The sequence below is a fragment of the Barbus barbus genome (genome assembly GCF_936440315.1).
Source record: "Barbus barbus genome assembly, chromosome: 11".
In the NCBI taxonomy this organism is placed as follows: Eukaryota; Metazoa; Chordata; class Actinopteri; order Cypriniformes; family Cyprinidae; genus Barbus; species Barbus barbus.
This window is the reverse complement of record NC_136739.1, coordinates 20210469-20229280: the sequence shown is the minus strand read 5'-3', so window position 1 is coordinate 20229280 and position 18812 is coordinate 20210469. Positions and strand designations below refer to the sequence as shown.

The 18812-nt window shown below is 37.8% G+C and overlaps 1 protein-coding gene across 1 annotated transcript; it reads left to right on the top strand.

Annotated features, from left to right (window-relative positions):
• Positions 1-13826: 13826 nt before the first annotated feature.
• Positions 13827-17549, top strand: LOC306877042 (G-protein coupled receptor 183-A). Its single transcript, XM_079428563.1, has 2 exons — positions 13827-14118; positions 14929-17549. Exon 2 carries the CDS (start codon positions 14946-14948, stop codon positions 16062-16064), a length of 1119 nt encoding a protein of 372 aa, XP_079284689.1. The 5' UTR covers positions 13827-14118; positions 14929-14945; the 3' UTR covers positions 16065-17549.
• Positions 17550-18812: the final 1263 nt, after the last annotated feature.

The window sequence follows — 18812 nt, the reverse complement described above, 5'->3', positions numbered from 1 at the left end:
ACTGAAATATGCATTGGAAGTGTGTGTACACAACCACCCTATAATGATAAAAATCCACCCAGTGGTTTTTTTAAATATTGATAAATCATGACCACTTTCTGAAATTCTCAGATTCTTGGCTGTGTGACGTCATACAAGCCAAGCCCCCTCCCACGATTGTCGATTGACACTATAGCGTTTAACCTTAGACCCGCCCCAAGTGAGCTGTCATCAGTCCATTCTTTCGAACCCGGAGCGGTTGTGGTCAAAAATGTCTCCTAAGCGATTGAGGTGTTTTGTTGTTGGATGTAATAATGAACACAGCAGTCGTCATTTACTCCCGACATCTGAGCCACTGAAGATGCAGTGGATCAACTTGAAGGAAATGAATCCTCCGATCTACCTAAATGTGTCTATGTTCGGACTAATCATTCGTGATCCAGCTTCACCTCCAGAAGAAGTGAGTATAAGTTTTTTTTATTAATTTTGCAAATTGCTTTTCCTCATAATGTGCTAGTTAGCAAGTTTCAAGATGAATGAAGCTAAAGTTTACAGTCTCTCAGAGAACTGCGCGTCACCCCATGGAAGAGAGGGGCGGGGTGAGAGGAGCTCATAACGGCTTGCTGTGAACAGAGCTGTTTTTGACAGGTTAAGAGGGTGTTGTTTTACATTACCATTGATAAATTTTAACCAAAGTATGTTATAGACTTTTCATTAAGACCCTAAAGAATCATATCAACTTGTGGAGAATGGGCATCCGATGATCCCTTTAATGACAGAATTTTCATTTTTGGGTGAACTATACCTTTAACGTTTGACAGGAAAGAAAACAAGGCTGTAAAGGACAGAAGTATATTGTGTTCAATAGATTGTAAAGTGGTTAACATTACAATTGTTCAGCTGAAAAAATATCTTTCCAATTAAACCCTTTCCAGTAGACAAAAACACAAAAATGTTTTGAAAAGTATGTCATTTAGTACTCCTTTTTTATTCTTGTAAAATTCAATATAGTGTCTGTCCCGACTAAAGTCTAGGGCAACACAATGATTGCATGGAGCCTCACACCATTACATTCTTCTCATAAATCTCCACCTTGGTTTTGGTGTTGGTACAAAGTATTTTCGTATTTTTGTGTGCTGTGGGCATTTATGAAGAAGTTCTCAACTTTTGTCTCACGTGAACATTATCCTTTCTTAATGTTTTCGAGGAAGCTGTGGTGCCTTGGTTGGAACTTTTAACTAACACAACTACTGTGCACTTTGAACTCATGTATACAATTTCTGTATCAAAAGTTATTTATTATATATTGTGTATATATTAATAAATTATGATTTTTTTATATGTACACAAACACATATGAACACACTAAATGTAGTAGTAATGTAAGAAAAGATGCTCTTAAACACATTTTAACAATGCATTTATAATTCATACACAGAGATAAGAAAAGCAACATCCTTTAATCAAATGAATCTCGAAAGACAAAAGTGACGCTTACTATGCGGGGACCTGTGTTATCTGATGTGTGAAAGGGATTCGAGAAATTTAATATGCAAAAGGGGAACTGCGTTCTGCTGCTAACATCCTGGAGCTATGTGGCAACAATATAAAATTAGGTCACATAATGAATGAAACTGGAAAAAAAATGTAAGCAGTAAACTTAATCATGGGGTTTGTATGAACAATTATTCAATTATTCAAAACACTCACACATTTACACAAAACAATGAGGATATCAGTAATTTATTGACATGTTCCAAATGAAAATGGCCATAAAGTAGTTTTACTTCTACATGGTTTATATGAAATAATTTACGTATTATTTATTGGTAGTGCTGCACATATCTACAACCTGAAAGAGGCATCATATCTACAGATCAGAATGTCAAATTACAAGTGGGGAAAACAATTATTTGATCCCCTGCTGATTTTGTACGTTTGCCCACTGACAAAGAAATGATCGGTCTATAATTTGAATGGTAGGTTTATTTTAACAGTGAGAGACAGAATAACAACAAAAAAATCCAGAAAAACGCATTTCAAAAAAAGTTATAAATTGATTTGCATTTTAATGAGTCAAATAAATATTTGACCCCTTCGCAAAACATGACTTAGTACATGGTGGCAAAACCCTTGTTGGCAATCACAGAGGTCAGACGTTTCTTGTAGTTGGCCACCAGGTTTGCACACACCTTGCACACAGGGATTTTGTCCCAGTCGTCTTTGCAGATCCTCTCCAAATCATTAAGGTTTCGAGGCTGACGTTTGGCAACTCGAACCTTCAGCTCCCTCCACAGATTTTCTATGGGATTAAGGTCTTGAGACTGGCTAGGCCACTCCAGGACCTTAATGGGCTTCTTCTTGAGCCACTCCTTTGTTGCCTTGGCCGTATGTTTTGGGTCATTGTCATGCTGGAATACCCATCCCCGACCTATTTTCAATGCCCTGGCCCTGATGGTACATGGCCCCATCCATCATCCCTTTGATGCGGTACAGTTGTCCTGTTCCCTTAGCAGAAAAACACCCCCAAAGCATAATGTTTCCACCTCCATGTTTGACGGTGGGGATGGTGTTCTTGGGTCACAGGCAGCATTCCTCCTCCTCCAAACACAGCGAGTTGAGTTGATGCCAAAGAGCTCAATTTTGGTCTCATCTGACCACAACATTTTCACCCAGTTCTCCTCTGAAAACTTCAGACGGGCCTGTACATGTGCTTTCTTGAGCAGGGGGACCTTGCGGGCGTTGCAGGATTTCAGTCCTTCATGGCGTAGTGTGTTACCAATTGTTTTCCTGCCTTGAGATCAGACAAGATCCTCCCTTGTACTGGGCTGAATCCTCACCGTTCTCATGATCATTGAAACTCCACGAGGTGAGATCTTGCATGAAGCCCCAGTCTGAGGGAGATTGAAAGTTATTTTGTGTTTCTTTGATTTGCGAATAATTGCACCAACTGTTGTCACCTTCTCACCAAGCTGCTTGACAATGGTCTTGTAGCCCATTACAACCTTGTGTAGGTCTACAATCTTGTCCCTGACATCCTTGGACTGCTCTTTATTCTTGGCCATGGTGGAGAGTTTGGAATCTGATTGATTGCTTCTGTGGACAGGTGTCTTTTATACAGGTAACAAACTGAGATTAGGAGCACTCCCTTTAAAAGAGTGCTCCTAATCTCAGCTATTTACTTGTATAAAAGACACCTGGGAGTCAGAATTCTTGCTGCTTGATGGGATCAAATACTTATTTGACTCATTAAAACGCAAATCAATTCATAACTTTTTTTTAATGCGTTTTTCTGGATTTTGTTGTTGTTATTCTGTCTCTCACTGTTCAAATAAACCTACCATTCAAATTATAGACTGATCATTTCTTTGTCAGTGGGCAAATGTACACAATCAGCAGGGGATCAAATAATTTTTTCCCCACTGTAAAAGAATAATTCACCACAAAATGAACCTTTGCTGAAAATTTACTCACCCTCAGGCCATCCAAAACGCAGCTCGTCACTTCGCAAGACATTAATTGATGGACTGGAGTCCTGTTGTGTATTACCATGATGTTTTTATTTGCTGTTTGGACTCTCATTCCAATGGCACCCAGTCACTGCAGATAATCTACTGGTGAGCAAGTGATGTAATGCTGAATTTCAAACTCATCTACATCTTGGATGACCAAAGGGTGAGTAAATTTTCAGAACATTTTTGGTGAGCAATTCCTTTAAAGTCAGCCCCATCCTATTTTCACCTCCTATTAGTTCAGTATGCCAAACAATCTCTGGTTAACTTTATAGTTTGCTTTATAAGCACATATGAAAAGAACGATAGCCTACATCGTATAGTTATACAGCTATGCAATGTTTATGATTTATGATATTAAAATTATGAAATTATATCAAGACTGCCTTAAAATGAATGGGTTTCGAATAGGTATGTAGCTGCGTAAATCAATGTTCACACTAAATATACTTTTAGGCTTCTGCTGAATCCTAAAATGAAATAATGGAGCATTACTGCCATCTTGTGACTAAACACAGCAAACTTTGGATACCAGTTATTGTGGCCAAAATCATGATGGATTAATGTGGAAATTAGGGGCTGTTCAAAGCAAATAAACTAAACAAAAGAAAATGTAAATTTTTATTATTCAGAATAACTGAAAAATGGGTGAGTTTGTTTTTTTAAATGTTCTTTCGTGAAATGTAAAATTTCTGTTATTGCAATATCTTATTTATAAGCTATATAAGGATTACATCTGCATCATTGCTTTGCTCTTAAATGGCTCCATGGGAAGACCTTTTACATAAAACATTTTCCATATCACTTCCCAAATTATTACAGTCAACACTTTTGCATTAGTTGATTCTTCTGTCACGATATGTTCTGGGAAAGGGCAAGCAAAATAACTTTTAATTTATTTGTATATTACTTTATTCAGATCAGTATATGGGAATTGCTTTTCACAATACATTTCCAAAGTGGCTTTACAAAACTTTACAAACCCCCCCGTGAGCAAGCCAAAACAGAATGTGCCAAAGAAAACAATCAGTTAAACAGTCATTTCCTGAATGTATTTGACAAGATGATATGATCTCCCTTTCATAACCACATGACAAACAATGGCAATGCTGCCAACCCATGCGTAGAAACTTTTACTCATGACCACCTTGACCAAACTTTTGTGGAACTGTGTTTCCAAAACAAGAAAAGCAAAACACAGTCAGGGGAAATATGTGAACATTTCGAAATGGATTTCTAACAACACTGGCACAAACAAGCAACTTTATCTTGCAGGCTCTCTGTGAATGACATCAAAAGTTCTCTGTTTCCACAAAATGGTATCACTGTAGTATCTGGATACTGTGATAAACACGTTTTTTTTTTTCTTCGCCAGCTAACCCAACACCCAGTTGTGTGAAGTCAGCAACAGCATCCTTACCACAAGCTCTAACTTCCTGCTGGTGTGCTGCAGTCTAATCTTTGCCACCATTATAGATGTTTTGTGCTCAAGAGTTTACCCTCAATTTGCTCATACCTTACCATTAGCACTTTACTTATTCAAATATTTTCATCCAGAATTGTTTATAGTTATGTATTCATAAAAGTTGTGTATATTTTATGTTATCTGTAGACTTATTCTGCGTTCAAGACCTCATGGAGAGTTCGTATTTACGAGTTGGTAAGTCATAAATATGACATTAAAGGGATAGTTCACCCAAAAATTCTGCCAATAATTACTCACCCTCATGTTTCAATCCCCTAAAAAGTTTGTTCATCCTCGGAACACAATTGGCGATATTTTAAATTAAATCCAAGAGGTTTCTGTCCCTTCACTGACAGCCTAAGCAACGTTCACTTTAAAGGCCCAGAAAGGTATAGCAAAAACTTCATGAAAGTAGTCCATGTTTCTCCAGTGGTTCAACTGTATTTTCTGAAGTCACAGGTTTTTACGTCAAATTCACTTTTGTTCATATACTATCGGGTAGGTTTAGGTGCAGTGCAGATGGTACGTTATTTTTAAATGTCGAGGAGCATTAGAGTTATACACTCAACTGACATTTCAAATCAGAACCGACTGACATGTAGGCCTACAGCACAAAACCAACATCACATAAATTTACCATATATACGAACATCTGCTCCGGGGGAAAAACAACAGTCTTTTAGCGCTACTCAGTGGACATTTCACATCGAATATGCCACAAAATTTCTGCATGGCGGTATATATTTAGCATCTTGCAAAAAAGTTCCCGCAGGTAAGTTTTCGTCATGAGATCAATATGTTCTTTTATGTTTAGCTAAAGAAAGAAATTCATACAGGTTTGGAACAATTTGAGGGTGAGTAAATTATTACAGAATTTTCATTTTGGGAGGAGCTATGTCTTTAAGTGCATTCAAATCACTTTGGTCAGAGCAAACCGTCGATGTATCTACTTTTCTCTTTTTAATTGTTTTTAATTAAATTTAGAAAGATGTCAATTTAATTGTATATTCTAATATTAAAATACTATTGTATTTTATACATGCAACTTACTTGTACTTAAAAAGTAGTAATTTCATTCATTTCAATAAATTTTATATCAACTACAGATGCTGCATCCATTGTATCCACCATGATTTAATTTTTTTTTTCACTGACATGGCTATAACCATAGATATATATATAATGACTAGATGTGTTACGTCGAGGTCTAGAGCATAGATATATATATAATGACTAGATGTGTTACGTCGAGGTCTAGAGCGTCCGCACAGGTCGGCCATCTTACCACAGGCTGGCTTTCTGGCGGGATCAGTCGAACCTGAGGTAAACGAAGGTAACCTGAGGTACGGTAAGTGGCCTGCACAAACGTTAATACTCTTATCTCGCTTAAATCTTGATGGATTTACTAACTGTTTGTTTTCTTACAAACATTATTAACGTGGTTATAATTCTGGATGCTTGAAGATGTTGAAATTGCAGCTTTTCTCCTCGAAAAAAAACTGACTTAATAGTGCAGTTTAGTTGTGTATCACGGCTAGCTAGGCTACTAAGTTACCCAGTAATTTGGGGCGAGGCAGAATTACGCTTTCTTTTCAATATAATACACACATTATAAACATGATTTAACTGAATTTACACATGATTTCCTGTCTGGTCGGTTTGTTAAAACATCTTACATTATGATTTCTACAGGAAATTGCTGACAAGATGCCAGACTTTTGTGCCGCCTATGGCTGCTGTAACCGCCGTTGTCTCGAAACGAGAACCCGAGGGATCACCTTTCACCTGTAGGATATTACAATATTATGAATTATTTTTAGGATAATCGTTAGTTACTTAGTGGAAGTATGTACATATTACATAATAGTATTGCTAGATTGTTGTTGACACAAGGTTTAGAATATTTTGTTTACATAATCACTGAATGTTTGAATATAGTTTTTAGTGTGTTTATCTTATTCTTGAATTACATACATACATACTTACATACAGTTACCCCCAACATATGATAATCTAGGTGTTTACTTGTGTCCTTGGCCTTAAATGGAAAGATGGATTTAAAATGTTGACAATAATTTATATATCTGAGTACATTTCTCACTTTTTTTAAGGTTTCCCAAATCCAGAGAGAGGAGGAGGAAGTGGGAAGTTGCCCTAAGAAGGGACGGTTTTGCTGCCACTGACAGGACACTCATCTGCAGTGAGCACTTCAAGACCGAGGACTTCGACAGGACCGGGCAGACTGTGCGGATTAAAGATGGTGTTGTGCCATCCATTTTCAGCTTCCCAGCACATCTTCAAAGGGTATGTGTATCACTGACCAAAAATAATTTAAGGTGTATAAGACTGATATATCAATATACACATGATTAAATGTGATTTGTTTTTGTTTCTGCAAGGTATATAATTTGTTGTTTATTACAGCACATTTTAGACACTCAAAACTACTTTATTTTAGTCAGTAGCAATAAGAAGCACAACAACTTCAAGACAACTAGAAGACAACCTGCCAATGGACTTGATGCCTGATGTAAGTATTTGCAAGTGAAATGTCACAACTAATGATAGCAGCATATAGGTAAGGGATAATGTATAGAATGCCGGTCATTATTGGGAAAATAAGTTCCGACAGGGTGAACAGGACCCCGACACACAGCGGAGGGACTTATTCCCAATAATGACCGGCATTCTATACATTATCCCGCTTATTACACGGCTACTTTCCAAAACGAAACAAACTCTCCACGATATGACTCTTTAGCCTACATAGCCTAGGCTATAGCCTATTTGTTACCGTTCATCGTGGCTTTTGCTGAGAAACAAATAGATTACAGATTTAACATAGGCTCGAACGTTGGGAAGGCCCAACTGCTTTCGGAGCATTCACTATTTTTAATTTATACTGTTAGTTTGCATCCCTACTTTCTTGTGTCCTGTTTTCGCAGAATCATCTTAGTAATACAATATTTGCTTTTGAAGGTACCTCTCTGTCCTGGGCTTCATCATAAACATTGACACGTTGATATCGATGGTTCCTGTGCTGCTTGAAGGCCAGCGATATGTCCTGACCTACAGATTCAGCCAGGACCACTTGGAACTCCTGTTTAACTCCATCAGAGCATCCGGTAGGGTTCATAATTTATATTTACCAGCTGCAACACTAAGTGATACGAAGTTTTAGTAAATTGTTGTATTATTGCATTGTTGTATAATTTTTCAGTTTGTCAGTCCATATGTTTTTTTTTGTTTGTTTTTTCATTTCTGGTAAAATATGTTTTCTGAAGACATATACATTATTTGAAAGTGTCACAAACTACTTTGAGTATTTAGAAAAATGTGTTTTACTATCCGTTTGCAGAATTTATACTGCATTTACACTGATACAGTCTGAATTGTTTGATAATACCTGTATATCGTGTATTTTTTTTAAGGTGGCTGGAATAACAACCCCAATGCCAGCCAGTTTAAGTATATATTTAGAAAGCTGATGGCCCGGTGCGGAGTTGTGAAGCCATGCAGAGGCAATGTTACAGCACAGGATGAGACCGAGACCCTACCAGCGGTTATCGACACCTCTACAAGCCTGTCAGCTGTAGATATGTCCTCTGCAGCAGGAGGAGAAGAAGATCTTCCCTCTCCATTTGCTGACATTCCTGCATTGGTACATGACCACAGTTACCTTCCCGTCCGCTTCAATGGTCTTGTGGACAATGCTCTCGTATACATTTCAGGTAAAGGCTGACTGAAAGTCGATTTGGCCTATAACCGATAGTGCCAATAGTCAAATCGGTGGGAAAATAATCTGACCATAGTTCAAAAAGAGAGTTGTCCCCTTAATTCCCCCATTCTTATTGATTATTATTGCTGTTGTTGTTATTATTATTATAAGTTACAATGTTATTATACTAACTCAAATTTCAGGATTTGTTGTGCGAAGGGCTCTGAAGAAGCTGTCCTGTGATGTCTGCCGTGCCAGCCTGGTGACAGATGCTGCATCTGCCATCAAGGACCAGAGTTACCACCTGCTGTCTCTGAAAAACAATGGAGGCCTGGTGATTCCCTCAGAGGGAACAGTGAGGGTCGTCAGGGCAGCAGAGTGGGTCATTCGCCAGGCATCAGCGAGTTTCAAACGATCACAGCCAATCAAACAGCTGGAGGTCATGTACATTGTACGGAAGAGGATCGGGTCAGAGGATGTGTTTGCGCTCGGGGAGCACATCAGTGAAACACAGTATGGCATAGACAGCCACCACCATACACTGTTGACATTAGTTGTTTCCCTGTTTTTTAAGCTAAGGCTACACCACATAGCGAAATTGACTACAATTAGCTTACAAAGCAACAACATGCGACAGAAACTCAACAAATCAGTCCTTTTCAAAGGTCATTAGTCCAATGTGGTTCTCTGGTGGGTCTTCCAGTGATGATGGACACTGGGTTTCACTGATCCTCACCCACCCCCACCCCCCTTCCCGTGAGGATGGACACTGGTTACAGCGGCCCTCACAACCCACCCCCACCCTCCCCTTTCCCGTGAGGAAAGTTATGGCTATAACTCAGTAACTTTGGGCTCAGAGAAAATCCAGAGATTTCCACTCATAATAACGACTTTTGTTAATTAAATTAAATTATCTTTACAAGATTTAGGGAAGTTTTTCCCAAATAAGTAGTTGAAGTTAATAAAAATGTTTTATTTAATGCCTTAGACCCCGTCCACAGGAAGACGGGTTTCTCTGTATACGCATACATTTTTTACCGTATAGGCGTTTCGTCCACACGAAACCGGCGTTTTCGAAGAGTGAAACCGATCATTTTTGAAACCGGGTCCCAGGGTGGATAAATTTGAAAACGCCGGTTTCATGTTTTCGTGTGGACGGCGAATCCGTATATTTTCTGAAACGATGACGTCATCAGCCCACGTCTCGCCCCTAATCAGACACCGCTACGTCACATAACAGCGACAACAACAACAACAATGTCAGACTACGTGCCTGTGTTCGTGCTGCAGAACCTACTGAGCTCATTAGTTTTATTAAAGCAAAATCTTCTGCTTTGTGTGTTAGTTTATATTCAGCGCGCAAGGTTTACGCACATGGTCCAAGTCTTCTTCTCTGTTTTTTTGTGTATCTCTGTGGCAGAATTACAGCGCCACATATTGGTCTGGCATGTGTACTACATCGTTTTCAGTCGGTTTCAGTGATTCCGTGTGGACGCAGATATTTTCTGAGACGACTCCGTGTTTACGGAATTTGAGGCAAAAAAAAAGATCGGATACGGAGAAACCCGTCTTCGTGTGGACGTAGTCGTCAACTTTTTACAGTTCAAAGAAACCAGAAAAAAAAGGTGTGAAAACAACCCACAATCTCCTTTTTGCTCAACGCATCAGCATCATCCACTGCAAACATCTCAACATTTCTACACCACTCTGTCTCTTGAACCAAGGTTATTAAGGAAGAATTTTAAAACGTGTACTGTACTACACAAAAAGCTAAATATTACTGTTTTTCAACATGCAAATCATCTACACTTATCGGCTACTTTATTGGGTATACCTGTTCAAGTGCTAGTCAATGCAAAGATCTATTCAACCAATCACTTGGCAGCAACTCAGTGCACAGTGCATTTAGGCATGTAGACATGGTTGGTACGATCTGCTCAATTTCAAACTTAAGTTTTTTCAGACTTTGAATGTAGCATGGTTGTTGGTGTCAGACGGACTGGTTTCTGAGTATTTCAGAAACTGCTGATCTACTGGGAATTGCACAGAAAACCATCTAGGGTTAGAGGATGAGAAAATATTCAGTGAGTGGCAGTTCTGTGGATGAAAATGGTTCAAGCTAAAAGAAAAGCAACAGTAAAACACAGCAGAGCATGCGGCTCACTATTAGATTGATAAAAGGTTATCTGGTCTGATGAGTCTTGATTTCTGATACAAAATTCGGATGGCAGGGTCAGAATTTGGCGTAAGCAACATGAAAGCAAGGATCCATGCTGCCTTTTATCAATGGTTCAGGCTGGTGGTGGTGGTGTAATGGTGTCAGGGATATTTTACTGGCACACTTTGGGCCCCTTGGCACCAATTGAGCATTGTTTAAATGCCACAGCCTACCTAAGTATTGTTGCTGACCATATCTATCCCTTTATGTCTGCAGCGTGCATCTTGTGATGGCTATTCCAGCAGGAAAATGCACCATTTCACAAAGCTCAAGTCATCTCAAACTGTTTTCTTGAACATGACATTGAGTTCACTACTCAAATGGCCTCCATAGTCACCAGATCTCAATCCAATAGAGCACCTTTAGGATGTGGTGGAGAGTTGCAATATAGATGTGCAGCTGACAAATCTGCAGCAAATGCATTATGCTATCGTGTTGATATAGACCACAATCTCTGAGGAATGTTTCCAGCACTTTGTTGAATCTATGCTATGATGAATTAAGACGGTTCTGAAGTCCAACACGGTAGTTGTAGATAGATTAAAATAGATTTCCTCTTTTTAACATCAATTCACAGGTCCCTGACACTACTAACGTCTGCTTCACGCTTTTACTTAACAACAAGAAAAAAGTCAGACTCAGCTGCCAATCAGTTACCCAGTTAACCTTTAACTCAGATATACTGAAAGTACACTATGTGTGTCACATTTGATTACAACCGGTACTGCATTACAAGAAAGGAATCATCATCGTCTGTATTATCTCGTTGAAAGATCTCAATGAGGTAAGGTGATGGTCTTTTCAAATGAAAGATTTTGTGATGGTAAGTCTGGTTAAAACTTTTAAGAGCATTGCTGACACTCAAAACAACTGAGCTCTCTTTTGCTATGAGTCAAAACTGAAACTTCTGCCTAGTATGCTTAAGAAATGAAACAATTTCAGCTAGCATTCTTCCAGTCTCTGTGGTGTTTGTGGCCCAAATGATATTGTTAGGACAAAACTGCAGTGAGAAATTGATTACAAAATATTTAATTTGGCATTTAGTTTTATATGACACTAATAGTAACATCCCTGTCTGTATGATTTTAAAAGCACCACCTCTAAATTTAGAAGCCAAGCAGACACTCTGTTTTTTCATGTTTATGACTCAAGTCATCCAATTCATTCATTCAGACACAGACAGATTCATGAAACGCTACGTGATGTAGGTAGAGTGCTTTATCCATAGTGACTTTACAGCACATTTTTGACATATTCAATCTTCCAGCAGTAATGTGTAGTATCTACAACCTTCCAGAAAGCTAAAATAATGAAATATAATTGTATGTAAATTAATCAATATAAATATAAACAACAAGTCAATGACATTCTATAAATTCAGCAGTTTAAACGGAGTTCTGAAGTCCACAGTGGGTGTGAAAACCACCCTGAAGTGCATGAAAAACACCACCGGGAAATAGTTAGCAACTGTATGCCATACCCTAGAAGTGAGAAGTTATTGCTTTTCTCGCATTTGCAAAAGCAGCAGGTGTGTATTCCCCACTGCTATTGAAACAGGGGTCAATCTGCAGCAGCAAAAACTGAAGCCATTACTTAATTTCAGGTTTCCTGTTTATCACACTCATTTTCGGTTTGTTGGTGAAACGAGCTTCTCACCTTTACAATGCCTATAGAGTGTTTTGTTTAAATTTAGAGTAAAAGTAGAAGAGCAGGATAGGGTGTGGTTTGAGAACGTTCAATATATATATATATATATATATATAAAAAAACAAGCAGACAAGTGTAAGACAAATGAATTGGATGCTTGTAATTGGATATTAAATAAATCACAAAAGTTAAAACAGTGATTCTGTACAGAGCACATATATATTTCAGAGACTTTCATGCTCTTGTGTGTAAATGTACACTTCCATTTAGCCTAATGCAGTCACACGCAAACACAAAAAATGGGAAAATGGAGAGCTCAGTTATTCTGTAAAAGTTCTGAACGTTGTCTCACCACATGAAAAAAAAAAGAAAAAGAAGAAGAAAAAAAAGGTGCTTCAGATTTAGGTAATAGTTGACCTCACAGGAATAAATTAGTCATTGCTTTTCATGCAACACAGTGTTTGCATATATGGAATGAAAATTACTAATTTTGATTGCACGCATTTAAAGAGCTTCGGAAAGCTTTATAAAAAGCCACATCCTCTCAAAAGCTAATATACCTCTGGGGACAGATAGCAGCTGGAAATAACCTTTTAAATTTCTGCTTTGTGAAAGTCAAAAAGCTTTTTTGAGAGTATTGTAAACACCATGAAAAAAGTGATGTCTGTGTGTTGTCATCAAGAAGTGTTTCATTAAATAACAGAAGTTGTGAACAAAATCGTGGCGTGCGACCCATATTCTCAACCTTTAGGACAAATAAGTTATAAAGCATAAAGCAGGCATTTGTGTTCTTTAATTCATCAAAACCTTGTTTTAGGTGGTTGCCTACAGGTGCAAATAGGATGCTTCAAACTAAACCGGGAAGTCTTTCAAAAGCTGGCAGATGTCCTTTTCAACTTCTAACAATAGAACGAAGAACTGCGCCCTTTCACAACTACTGTTACACCCAACGATGCTGCAAACCGCACCATAAAGAATCAAAATAACACATTTTATCAAAACTGAATAAAAAGCAAAATGCGTTTTTCCATCTAATATCCACTAAAATTCTACCATAATAATTCACAATTAAAACTATATAATAAATGAAGCTGGATTCTTTCCCCCTCATTAACACATGAATATAAATATATGTTTAAAATAAATAAATAATTAATTTTTTCTCTACTTATGTTATTGCCGGTTCTGTCACAATTTTCACAAATTCAGTAACCAAATTAAATGATCAAAGTAAACCTTAACAGTGGTTATAAAATCCTGTTGTGTTTCATCCTTCTGAAACCACAGCTGAACACAGATGACACGTGTAGGATGGCAATTAACATGTGACAGCGAGAGGTCCTCACTCGAAAGAGAACTACTGAGAAAAAACAAAAAACTGGGCAGATCTTGATCAGAAATACAGGAAATTATGTCGTCATGGTTACAAAAGCAGAGTGGAAACAGCATTTCATTGCGCAGTCGGGGTGTGTTAGAAAACGTGGTTAATGCCGGCCCAGGAGGTGCCACTTTTGACACTGAAATGATCAGACCACTTGACACAACACAGACACAAAAACTGGGGCACAAGAAAGTATTGGTAAGTACATGTTTTTATAATAATGTTTGTGAAGGACTAATTGAAATGGATCTTTTTATGGATCACACAAATAGTACTTAATCATCAATACTGTAGGAAAAAGCTCAGGACAAATTTGCACACTTTTTATATTTTGAAGCTGTTTTGACCAGTTCTTGCTTAAGTTAGTATATGTGAAATGATGTTCAAGCTGAATTTTTATATTATTAATGTATTAATTTTTATATGAAAACTTGATAGATAGATAGATAGATGATTGCAAAATGCTAAAGCAGCATATTCATAAAGAATATTCTCAATCTCTTTCAATTCCGAAAAAAAGTGAACATAAGCTTTGCAGAAGTATACCATTACACAATCATTGTTACCGCATCACAGAGAACTGTGTTCTACTCAGGCGTGTTTTTCTAGTAGTCAAAGTCTTTGTGAGAGTGCAGAATTCAGGCAGCTGTAGGACTGACAGGAAACACCTTTCGCTGCTCCAATGGAACGCAGTGCTTTTCTGGACCTCCTGTCTTCACATTTGCGCTGATGATTGATTAAAACTTCCTTGACATTCACAGCGGTATCACAAACTTCTGTACATGCACGTAAAAATAATGACACGTTCATAAAAACGTTGAGTTTGGGAGGCGAGTGCTTTGAAACCACAGGTGTAATGGCATTTCCTTTGTCTGCAACGTATGCCCGTTACAAAAAAAAGATGCAAACAGCTTGCACTTCCTTAGCAGAATAACACTGTGTAACCTGATACAAGCATGGATTGATTTTCTCAGTTCTGTAGTAATGTATCCGTTTTCCCTTTTTCAGATTTCATAACTGACCTCATGAAGATGCCAGCAGCTACAAACACCACCCACAATGGCTCCAACTACTGTACCAACCTGTACGACCATCGTGGTTGGGCACAGTATTTCCTGCCTGTAGTGTATTCTCTGATTTGCATTGTGGGACTGCTGGGCAATGTGTTGGCTTTGCATGTCATCTGGCCTAATTTAAAAAAAATCAACTCCACAACTCTGTATTCCGCCAACCTGGTGGTGTCGGACATCTTGTTTTCCCTTGCTCTGCCCTTGCGTACCGTTTACTACGCCAAGGGGTTCCACTGGCCAATGGGGGAGGGTTTGTGCAAAGCCGTGGCGCTGCTGTTCTACATCAACATGTACGCCAGCGTCAACTTCATGACTTGTTTGAGCGTGGACCGTTTCATTGCTGTGGTGCTGCCGCTGCGCTTCTCCCGATTCCGAAAGGTTCAGAAGGTGCGGTACATCTGTGTTGCCGTATGGTTTGTTGTGTTGATGCAGACCCTGCCTTTGCTGTCGATGCCCATGACGAACGTAGAGGAAAGTGGTCACATAACGTGCATGGAGTATCCCAACTTCGAGAAGGTTGAGAACCTGCCTGTCATGCTCATCGGTGCGGTGTTGCTTGGCTTCGGCATCCCTGTGATCACCATCCTGGTGTGTTATTCGGCACTGTGCTCCAAGCTCCGCCTCTTGGCCAAGTCTAATAAACTGACAGAGAGGTCGGGTTGTAGTCGCAAAGCCATCGGTGTGATTTGTGCTGTCATTCTCGTGTTTGTTGTGTGCTACACCCCATATCACATCGACATCCTGCAGTACATGATTAGAAAGCTGCGGTACAAGCCAAAATGCCAAGAACTGCATGAATTTCAGATCTCCCTTCACATCACTGTCTGCTTAATGAACCTTAACGCGTGTCTGGATCCCTTCATCTACTTCTTTGCCTGCAAGGGATACAAGAAGAAGGTACTCAAACTGTTCAGGAAGCAAGTGAGCATGTCCTTCTCGAGCGTGGTCAGGACCTCGCCTGAAGGCTCCTCCAAAGACGTGTTTGCGAACGACAAAATTCATAAGAGCTCCAGAAGCACTCAGAAAGAGAGGAGCAGTGTGCTCTTGAGCACCAGCAATGGTTTTGAAGGATAAACAACAACAAGAAATGCAGTTCATTGACTATATGAGACTTAATATCACAGCAAATTTCTTACCTCTGGATTACTTTACACGCTGTTCAAGCTATTGTTTCAGATGGACATTGTATGCTGCTTAAAGGTTATTGCACATTTGTCGTACATATTGTAGTTAATTTGAGTGCTAGAATTAGTTCTTCATTGTTTAAATTGATCTTTTGAATAATAATAATAAAAAAATAGCAAATTTATATATGCAGTGACATGCAACAGCAGTCTCTTACCAAGTACCAAGAAATGGTGATTTTAGTTTAGACTAATGACTCAAATCTTCTGATTCCAGTCATAAGAAAAGATTTAATCAGTGATCCTTTATCGTTCCAACACTGAGACATGACCAATCACTGAATTACTCCTTTTTTTTTTTTTTTTTTGGACTGCAGTCTCTTACTTTAGATGTATGCTAAAGGTTGGAGATTTTTATCTGCTCTCAAATAGTATAGCAAAAGCAAGTAGTATTATAATGTAGGTGCAAAGAAGTGAGCAAGAAGAATCATGACCAAAACCCCCTTAAGTGAGCTGTCTTACTGGAAAGAGTCACAGTGATTTATCTCAGTGATTCCTTATGCAGCATTAGTAAATTAGGATGATAAACCTGACAATCACTCTGACAATCAACTGTGTCATCATACATTTAAATCAGCCAGATGAGCTTCCACAGCACACAACAAGTCATGCCTGAATTTATTGTCAAATTTGGAGCTATTTTAAAGCAACATATCATCAAGATGGATAAATTAGTATTTAAATAATGTTATTTAATTTTGACTAACAACTAGCTTTGTTTACATGGACACCTTTTGGTACAATTGGAAAGAATGCACTGCAAAACAAAATTCTTTTCTAGTTTCGATTTTTTTTGCCAAAATATCTAAAAATTATTAAATCAAGAAGGATTTTCAAGTAAAAATTATTGTCTTGTTTTCAAAAAAACAAGTGAAAATTAACCAAGTTTTTGCTTGAAATAAGCAAAATAATCTGCCAATGGGGTAAGCAAAATAATATTGTTTTCTGTTTGAAATAAGATTATTTTTCTTACCCCATTGGCGGATTATTTCGCTTGTTCTAAGGAAAAACTCACTTAATTTAGTTGTTTTTTTTTCTGAAAAACAGAGACAGAAAATTATTTATATTTAGTTATTTATTTAACTTATTTATTTAAGACGTTTTAGATATTTTGTCTGGAAACAAGACAAAAAAAAATCTAAACTAGAAAAGCATTTTTTGCAGTGTGAAATCATTCCCACTGAAGAATTTGAACATAGTGTTTATATATGAACGCTACATAAAGTGATCAGGTTTATGTGTTAATTGTGACTTTTTTTATTCCAACTGAGCTACTAATCCAACATACAAACAGATTACTATGGTCCATGTAAATGCAGCAACTATAATTATTATTTACAGACAAAATGTATGTGACAAATAAAATTTGAATTTGAAAAGTACCTGCTAAAGCAACAGTAACTCTGTGGTCCACTAGGGGGTGCACAGGGTAAAAATCTCTGTCCTGATTCTAACAATTATTTTTTAATCACTTTAGCTCAAACTTTCAGTTGCAATGGCTGTTACCAAAGAATAATCTTTCAACAACAATCAAGTTGAGAACATAAACTGGCTAATGGAGGAATAACAAAATGTACCCTGGTGAAATGGTGTACGTGTTTACAGTGTGTGTGTTTTAGTGGCTGGCTGCCCTCTTTTAAATGGAAAAACATATTCTACCCTTCTGAAAAAACTAATCCAACCAACTAGTAGTTAGCCAACTGGTAATAAGTTATTTTTTGGATTCAACTTAGACTAATCTACATTTTTATATAACCGACTTTAAAAAGTTATGACCAGTCTTTAAAAAAGGGTGGTTTTTTTTTTTTTGAAGATTAGAATGCTAAAATAATAATAATAAAAATAAAAAATAAATCTTCCCATTCACAGTGACTAATCCAAAATTTTATTTTATTCTTGACCAAGATCTTAAAGCCAGGTAAATTTTGAATTCAGTGCAATGACAACAAATAGCCAGACGAGGGAGCCACAATGAGTTTTTGAAGATTATGAATAGATGGCGCTTCTTCCCTTTTACATGGGAAAACTTTGTGCATGCTAATATTGACATTTTAGTGTTCCATCAGTTCATAATGAAAAATCAGAGTGCTAATATAGCTCATAGAGGATGGGAGATTAATTTACTTATTGTCATAAATTGAATTAGAATTCTTACTTTTCTGGTCTTCAGGAATGCATTTAAATTTATGTAAAAGGTTTACTACAAACTCATTGTGATTGGCTGCAAATAGTTTCTGAATTGCATCAAAATAATTAGTATGACAACTGGCCAAATAATTCATCTTCTAAAGGGAAGTGAATTTTTTTTTCAGTGACACCACAGACAAAAACAGGAAAAAGTTCAAGACCAATACGAGGTAACTTGACCAAGTCCCCAGAGAAGCAGAACAGCAGATGCAGGGGGAGTTGTGGTTTGCTAAACTTTGCAAAACTGGACAGAAATTGCTGTGTTGCTTCAAATCTCCTTGAACTGGTTGTTTTTACAGGAAAAGGGACACAGTCTGAAGCTTGATAGAAAAACGTTTTACACTGTAGAAAACAGTAAAAAAAAGTCTGACAACAACCGGCTCTTCACTGCAAGCACTGTCTGACAAACAAACAACAGTAGCATTTACATCTCAGTACAGTTTTGGTGCCT